The 8,740-nt window shown below is 39.3% G+C and overlaps 1 protein-coding gene across 4 annotated transcripts in view; it reads left to right on the forward strand.

The window, feature by feature from the left end:
• Positions 1–7,279, forward strand: part of ADGRA1 (adhesion G protein-coupled receptor A1) — a 426,992-nt gene extending 419,713 nt beyond the window's left edge. For all 4 annotated transcript variants that reach the window (XM_081953900.1, XM_081953901.1, XM_081953903.1 and 1 more), the window contains 2 exons: positions 541–642; positions 4,911–7,279. In XM_081953900.1, coding sequence (XP_081810026.1) covers positions 541–642; positions 4,911–6,123 — 1,315 coding nt within the window. In that variant the 3' untranslated portion in view covers positions 6,124–7,279. The remainder of the gene's footprint in view (positions 1–540; positions 643–4,910) is intronic.
• Positions 7,280–8,740: the final 1,461 nt, after the last annotated feature.

Genomic DNA, 8,740 nt, shown 5'->3' on the forward strand with positions numbered 1-8,740 from the left:
GAACATCTAGTTTCTTTCAGCATGAAACAGAACAATTTTTTTTTATCCAAAGCCTGTGTGTGATATATTTTTGTGCCGTTAGCTCAGGTTCTAGATTGAGAATAGAGAAGACGCTGCCAAGTTTGCAAAGGACAACGGCTTAGTTTAATAGGCCTTTTGCAAGGTTATGCTTCTTAATATATTAAATTTGGATAATAACATGTAATACATATGGTCATTCTGCTTGAAATTTAGGTTTGGCTACTTTTTCAGAATAAAATTATTTTATCTTCTGTTTTTAAACAAAAAACCTCACTGTCAACAGTAATCCCTTTTTGTTTGAAAAGCTTTCATTTTTAAACTATATGTTTCTAAATGTGAAACTTTTACTTTTTAGATCACCACACTGTATTTTCAGTTTGTTTTATTTCCAATTTTAATGGGTGAATGAAACTGATGAATTGGGTTACGTTCTGCTTTCAAAGACTCTTGTTTCAAACTTTAAAAATCTTTACCTGATGCCAAGCAAATTCACCTGTCAAATATTTGTCTTTGAAACAGGTTCTATCTGATTAGTGGAGGAGTTCCTTTTATTATCTGTGGAATTACTGCAGCAATCAACATAAATAATTATGGGATAAAAAGTTACGCCGGAGCTCAGTTGTAAGTATATCCCTATATTTTCCATGTATGACGCCACTGTTATTTCCTGTAAGAATAAGCCATGATTAAATAACGTTCAGACTGGAAATCATAGAGCCTAATCCAGGATCCCTGTCAGGTTAGTTACTCCCTATCAGCATGTGGTTTTTGTCATTTTATAACATTACATATTATACTATGCACACAGCCTATGCTGCAGGCTAATTATGGGCTTTAATGTTTATAAAGTAAATATATGAATGCATGAGGGGATGCACACCTATTTAGAAATCCACCAATTTCTTCTAAAGGCATTGGTTTAACTGAGTACTAAAAAGTACCACAGAGGCAGCAATAAATTGTGTATTACAATATGTTGGTAGCATTTAAGGAAAGAATTTCAATTAATGTCCAGTCAGTGTTCCCATGTTTTTAGAAAAGGGGAGGAAGCAAACTGTATTTTTCCTTGATGGGAATACTTTTAAGAAATTTCATTTGAGAAATGCATTAGCAAAAAGGAAGAACTCCAGCAGATTAAAGAGAGCACAGAACTCTTCTGGAAGTTCTACCCTATTAAAACCTATTTATTCCATCACGTGGAATCATTATTAGACAATCACTTATAATCAACAGGGTGTTAAAAGATCTGATTATTTATGTTCATAAATTTGTGAGAGACTTTCCTGCCAGCACTTTTACAGAGCTTGTGCTACTTTAGTTTAATCACTTCAATCACAGGCAATCAATACCAGATATCACCATACGAATAGAAAACCAGGAAACAGGTGGAGGGGTAAAACTGCTCAGGGGAGAGAGGGGTGTGTGTAGACTAAGTTACAGCACAGTATCTTGTATGCCTTATCCATTTTTCACAAATGTAGACCTTCCAACTTCTGTGTGCTTTTATGGAGCTAGGTTTTGAAGTGACCTCTGATGAAGACCCTTTTGAAAATACCCCTGACTCACAGAAGGCTTCCATTGGCTCTCGTTTCATTTTATTTGCTGTGAAGCTCTTGAAAGGCTTTCGGGATACCTAGGGGTTGTCTGGGGGAAGGATTGTTGTATTGTTGTTTTTTAACTAAACAAGCGAACTATTCTGAGGAATCAGAGGAAGCTGTTAATATTTTATGTGTTAGTGAGACGCACTTGAGAGCAGAGAAATTCAAATAAGGCTGCACTGCACAACCTGAAAGGTACATGTGAGCATCTACTGAATCAGCTCAAAGTTTACCTCTTTGTTCCTCCTAGCGCCTGGAAAACAGAGCCTCTGTAAGTGGCTGCTCGGGATATATATATATTTTTTTGTGGGGGGGACCTATATTCAAGAGTGCCTGGAATAAAACTAAGCAAAACTACCACAATAGCAATAAGGAATAAAATGCAGGTAGTCCTCAACTTACAACTGTTCGTTTAGTGACTATTAGAAGTTACAATGGCACTGGAAAAATGTGACAAGACCATTTCTCATACTTGTGACCGTCACAGCAGCCCCATGGTCATGTGACCAACTGACTCACATTTATGAGGGTTGCAATGTCCAGGGTCATATGATCCCTGCAACCTTCTGGCAATCAAAGTCAATGGGTAAACCAGATTCACTTAACAACCGTGTTATTAGTATAACAACTACGGAGATTCACTTAACAAATGTGGCAAGAAAAGTCATAAAATGGGGCAAAATTAACTTAACACGTTTCTCACTTAGCAGCACAAATTTTGGGCTCAATTATGGTAGTAAGTCGAAGACTATCTGTAATTATGAATCATTTTCATAATTATGCAGCGTATGAATTATTAGCCCTGGCTCTTAGAAGAAGAATAGAGTTGTGCAGCATTATAATAACAGTAAAGAGTGTATCATTATACCCTAACTAGGGAGGGCATCCTAAAATCAGGGGGCTACCACTGAAAAGGCCCATTCCAGGACAGCCACTCACTCATTATCCTTCCCTAGTGGAGATATTTACAGATGGTCATCAATGTATAACCAGTCACTTAACATCCATTCTAAGTTATGAATGACCTTCCCAAAGCTACTTACAACTCGTTTTCAAAGATACTATGACCCACCCAAGGTCATGTGATCACACTTTGGGTACTTGGCAACCGACTCAGTTTTACAGCCGTTTGCAAGCATCCCATGGTCCCTTGACTGCGATTCGCAACTTTTTCGCCAGTTCCAATGTTCACTTCTGGTTTCCAGCAAAAAAAACACCTACCGTGAAAAATGGACTTGCTTAACAACCACAACATTCGCTTAATGACCACTGCATTTGCTAAACAACTGCCATAAAAAATGTCAAAAAATCGAGTTTGGTCACATGGTGCTTCAACTTACAACTGCAACAACCTTGTGACCCTAATTTTGGATTCAACTACAGTTTTAGGTTGAGGGCTACTTTTAAGGGATTCTTAAAGTTCATATATTATTTTGTCCAGCTTTGTGCACTGGGCTGGTGGATACAGACTTCCAAGGATTCCAAGCTCCTATATGTTAACTGCTCCTCTCCCTTTACATTAGCTGAGAAGAGCCTACTTCCACCATTTCTCTACACAAAAGGGGAGGTTTCAACAATCACACTGCCAAATAATTTCTACACTAGTGGCTCTGAGTGAACCCCATTTTTGTCTTTTTGTTTGATTGGAATCAAGAAGAGAATTCAAGTGGGGTTGTAGGGAGGCGATAGACAAGGGAAGCAAGTGGCAAAGCGTGTGCTGTAGTATAAACCTACACGCCTGCCATACTTGTGTCCAGTGTCAGGATGCAAATGTGAAAGAACAGAGTCAGTGTGGTGATGTTGCAATGCACATTCCATCATTGTTTTATCATTGTAGTTTGTATCAGAGACCTATGAGGGAACGAATCTCTAAGCATCTGCAATTTTTCTCTGTGGATGCGCTCCGATTTAACAGTACACTGTGAGGTAATTTTATTAGCCGTGTTTCAAAACCAGAGTATTGGATTTGGTATCTAGAGAGCTTTAATGAAAACTTATTTTCTTGTATGATATGAGAGCCAGTGCGATGTGGAGATTAAAGGGAGCTTTATATTTACCTCAGCCGCTGAGCTTACTGGGGGATCCCTGCAACAGGCTGAGATCCTATCAAAAATATTGCTTAAACGTCGTTCTATGGGTAAAAACTATATGGGCGTTACAAGTAGTCCTTGACTTATAACTAAAATTGGGAGCCAAATTTTCAATGTTAAAGAAGGTGGTTGCTAAGTGAACTGTGCCTGAACGTATGACCATTTTGCCATTTGTTGTTAAGTGAATCCTACAGTCATTAAGCAAATCCTTCTTCCCCCATTGATTGTAGAGATTCTCAGTCATCCAGGTCATAATTGTTTCAAAGGTGCTTTTTAAAAAGGCAACTGGACTTTGTTTTTGCTTGAGGGAGACGTTTCGTTACTCATCCAAGGAGCTTCTTCAGTTCTGACTGAGTGGTGGTGGTGGTGGTGAAATGGAAGCCTTATATTCCTTTGTAGTCATCTGGTCATTAGCATTCTCTCTGAAAGCCATTGAGGCTACCTGGGGGTTTATTTATGCCATCAGGATCACCAGAATCATCTCACCTGCAAATAGGGGTTGAATCTCCTTGGAACTGCTGAAAGGATTTTGTTGTAAACAGGAGGTAAGTGATTGAGGTGACCCTGTCAACACAGATGAAGGGCTCTCAGAGAGAGTGCTAATGAACAAGACGACTGTAAAGGAATATATATCATTCCATTTCCACCCCTGTCCCCAACATTCAGTCAGAACTGAAGAAGCTTCTTGGATGAGAAGTGAACCATCTTCCTCAAGGAAAAAACAAAGTCAGGTTGCCTTTTGAAAAAGCACCTTTGAAACTTTGTCCCCCGCCTTCCATTGATTTTGCTTGTCAGAAGCCCATTTGGAAGGTCACAAATGGTGATCATGTGAAATCCAGGACACTGCAATTGGTGTAAATACATGCTAGTTCCAAGCACCCAAATTTTGATCATGTGACCATGGGGATGCTGCAACAGCTGTAAAATGCAAGGACTTGTTATAAGTCACTTTTTTCAGTGATGTTTTAACGTTGAACAGTTGCTAAATGAATGTTTGTAAGAAGAGGTCTACCTGTAAAATTACCTTTACTATGCATATGTAAGCCCCATTTTTGTAGAGGACATACTTTTTCTAAACAATGTACAGTTTATTGTAAATGTATTTATTTATTTCGCATTAGGAGGCAATTTGTCTTCAATATTATTGATTTGATTTCTTTCTTTCTTTTTAAACTCTATTTCACCCTACCCTTGTGTGTAGTTGTTGGATGTCATGGGAGCCAAGTCTTGGTGCATTTTATGGACCGCTTGCATTCATTCTTCTGGTAACATGCATTTACTTCCTCTGCACCTATGTGCAATTGAGGCGTCACCCAGAACGCAAGTATGAATTAAAGGAAAGGATAGAAGATCAGCAGAGGTTGGCAAGTCCCGAACTTGGCCATAGTCACATGACAGACATTGGATCAGTTTCCCAGGCAACCTGTTCAATGATGTCTTCATCCTTGTTGGAAAATGAGCACTCCTTCAAGGCTCAGCTCCGAGCTGCTGCATTCACTTTGTTTCTGTTTACTGCTACCTGGACTTTTGGCGCTCTGGCTGTTTCTCAAGGACATTTCTTGGATATGATATTTAGTTGCCTATATGGAGCATTTTGTGTCACCTTGGGGCTCTTCATCCTCATCCATCACTGTGCAAAGCGAGATGATGTGTGGCATTGCTGGTGGTCCTGTTGCCCTTCTCGAAGGAACACCTACTCAGTGCAAGTTAATGTCCGTCCCAAAGTTAATGTCAACGGTGAAAGCCAAGCTCATGCCTCATGCCTTCAAGAATCACCATGCCCAAGTAAATCTGCCCTTTTTAACCACCCGGCCGTTAGTCACTGCAAGCTCACTAATCTACAGGCTGTTCAAAACCACGTCAACTGCCTTTCGCCGGTCACTCCATGTTGTGCAAAAATGCATTGTGATCAGCTCCTGGAAGATGAAGCTCATGTTCATGTCCACAACGAAGGGACTTTCAGACCCAACATGCACATTCACAGATGTTTGAAAAGTAGAACTAAACCACGATATTTCAGCCGACATCGATCTGCAGGAGAAAGGGAGTATGCTTACCACATTCCTTCAAGTATTGATGGCAGCATACACAGCTCACATACAGACAGTCCCCATAGTACACATGACAGTCACTCAGGCCACAGGCGGCCGTGTTGTGCCAAAAACAGTCCCTATCCAACCATCACTCAGCCTGAAAGTAGTGATGCAAGTACTGTGATCTACAGTTGTGCTAAAGTCCCAGAAACTGAGACAGGCCCTCATTTTGAAATGCATCCACGGACACAATCCTTGCCATTTAGCACAACCAGCCACAATGGAATCCTAAAGGGAAACTTGCATGAAGCCATGATCTACAGTTCAGATAGTACAGGAAATATCAAAACGGGGCCGTGGAAGAATGAAACTACTGTGTAGTTGGTAGGCCACATTTCTCAGCTTGCAGCTCAAAGCATCTTAGACTGCAAATCTATATACAGCAATTTGGGAGTCAGCCCAATTAAATTCAGTGGGCTTACTTCTGAGTAGACCTAGGTAGGTTTGTACTGTTGGTCTTTGTTTTCCTTCTAAACCGAATTAAATTCTACGTGTTTGTGTGGCACATGAGATAACTGTACAGGTTTTCAACCTTTTTTTTTTCTTAATAAGAAGAGGCTTTTAAAAAGCAGGGTCAGTCTCAAAATTATTTTTAGAAGAACGACAGAATAATGTTTAAGGGAGAACAAAAATATAAACCTAGGAAGCAGACCGTGAGGTGTTTGTTACTACAAGTAGTGCTTGACTTATGACCACAATGGAGCTTGGAATTTCTGTCATATGTTGAGTGGGAACCAATTTTACGACAATTTGTATGGTGGTCATTGTGAATCACTGCAATTGTTAAGCAAATCACATGATTACTAAACAAATCTAGCTTCTCCAATAGGCCTTTTTAATATTTTTTTTGCCCACAATCACATAGCAGCAACTGGTCATAAATGTGAATTAGCTGCCAAGCACTCAGATGGTGGTCACATGACCATGAGGGTAATGCAAGAGTGGTAAATGCAAGTTACTTTTTCCAGGGCGCTTAACTTTGAATCGTTTTTAAACAAATGGTCATAAGTCGAGAACTACCTGTATCATGCCAATGTGATATTGTTTTTCTTTTATTTTTTAAAAAAATCTGGGCATCAGATACATTTCTACACATATCAGCATCACACCCTTTCTCTGATTATTTTTTGCAACAAAAATGGTCTTTATTAATTTTTGAAGTCAGCAGAAACAGAAAGGATTTTATAACCAGCCTAACACAGCTTTTTAGGCCTATAAAAACGATACTGCCTCTAAAACATCTTCTGTAGCCTATGGCGTGTAAAACCATGTAGTGTATGTCATTGCTCTGTCTTCCTTCTCTTTGGAAGGGAAACACTAGGTAAAGTCCTACGTTAACATCTACAGTGCTGTACTGGTTGTATTTTTTTTTTCGTTGTTAAGGCTATTGTTATTAATAATACTATTTTTAATTTCTGCATGACATCCTTCAGGATAATGCCATTTGTTGTTTTCTAATGTTGCATATGTACAAAGGGGGGGGGAAAAACCCTATTGTAAAAGGCTGTGACTATCCATGTTGGTTTTAATCTTAGAGCATTTTGACTCTACGAAAAGAAAAGGAAAAAGGAAAAAAAAAAAAAAACCTTCTGCACTCCTTTAAGTGGCACAATCCTTTCTATGAGGTCAAAAGATTGCTTTGATAAGGGTGCACTCTAATGTCTCTGCAAAGCATGTCCCATTGAATGTGGCACTGTGTATGTCTCTAGTAGCCGTCTCTCCACCAGTTTCACTCTTTGGGCCATTTGCCTTTGGGAATTAACCTGCCAGTAGCCCTATCATCATCAGTCCAGGCAAAGTAGCGCTTTCCCATTAACTCTCTGAGGACTGCAATTATCCGCTCAAGAAATAAAGTAAGATGTCAGCAGCCCGAGCTAAGCACTTTGAAAATGCATAGATGTCAGTGAGACAGACAGAACCTCAGTACTGGCTTGCATTTTTTAAAAAAACACTGAAACCCAAAGTGCTTAACTTTGATTGGATTGTTTCCTGACAATGTTTCCAGATTGGAGGGAGGACTTATACGGGCATTCTTTTGCGATGGTCGTCATCATCATGGCAGTCCAGTCCAGGAATAGCTAGTAAAAGATTTGGGACCTCGATGACCATTCTAAGCAAACCTCTGGCCCTCATTGCTAAGGAAATGCATATAGGACTTCACTGTAACAAAATATCACTTTAAGAGCAGATGTTTAAATTATGCTGTATTCAGCATGAAATCACTTCCTTTGTCGCGCCTTTTTAATCCATTGCTAAAACAAACAAAAAAATGGGATTGTCTTTATATTTCCATACATATTTGACCCTTCACTGATTTATGCTGTTCGGATCAAGTAATCTCAAGGGCCAGCATATTACTCTCTGTTCATGAACTTTCCGCAAAAAAATGTTTTGTTTATTTTTTTTAGGGGGGGGGGGAGAAAAATCTATCTATGAATATCTGAACACATTGCACTAATAAACATGAATAAGAGAATTACTGTATAGTTGCTGTTTAAGATTTGAAATAAAAGTACAGTGCAGTTTTAAACTGGTGACTTAAAAATGAAAGGAATCATAACAACTCAAGGTGTGGTGGGGAGGGGTGATGAAAAATAATCAGTCATTCCACGCTTAAAGAAAAAAACCAGGAAAGGAATCAAGATGGCGGCAACCAACCACCCAGCTGAAGCCCTGCCTCTTTTTTACATGCGTTGTAAAAAAGAGGGGAACCAGCGTTAATCACATAGCTGTGCCCTTGTCTGGATTTTTTTTTAACCACCTCTTTGCAGATATTCTTGAAACACTCAGTATTATGTGGGCGTTAGAAGTCAATTGATAAAAGATGTCACACATTCAATTAACCTTAACAGTTTGTTTCTTCCAAGGGGAAAAACCTCTTTGCTTCATATCAATGGGCTTCTGCTCCCGACAATCTTAACAGAGCTCGGTTCGTTAT

This window comes from Natrix helvetica (assembly GCF_964273705.1).
Source record: "Natrix helvetica genome assembly, chromosome: 5".
NCBI lineage: Eukaryota > Metazoa > Chordata > Lepidosauria > Squamata > Natricidae > Natrix > Natrix helvetica.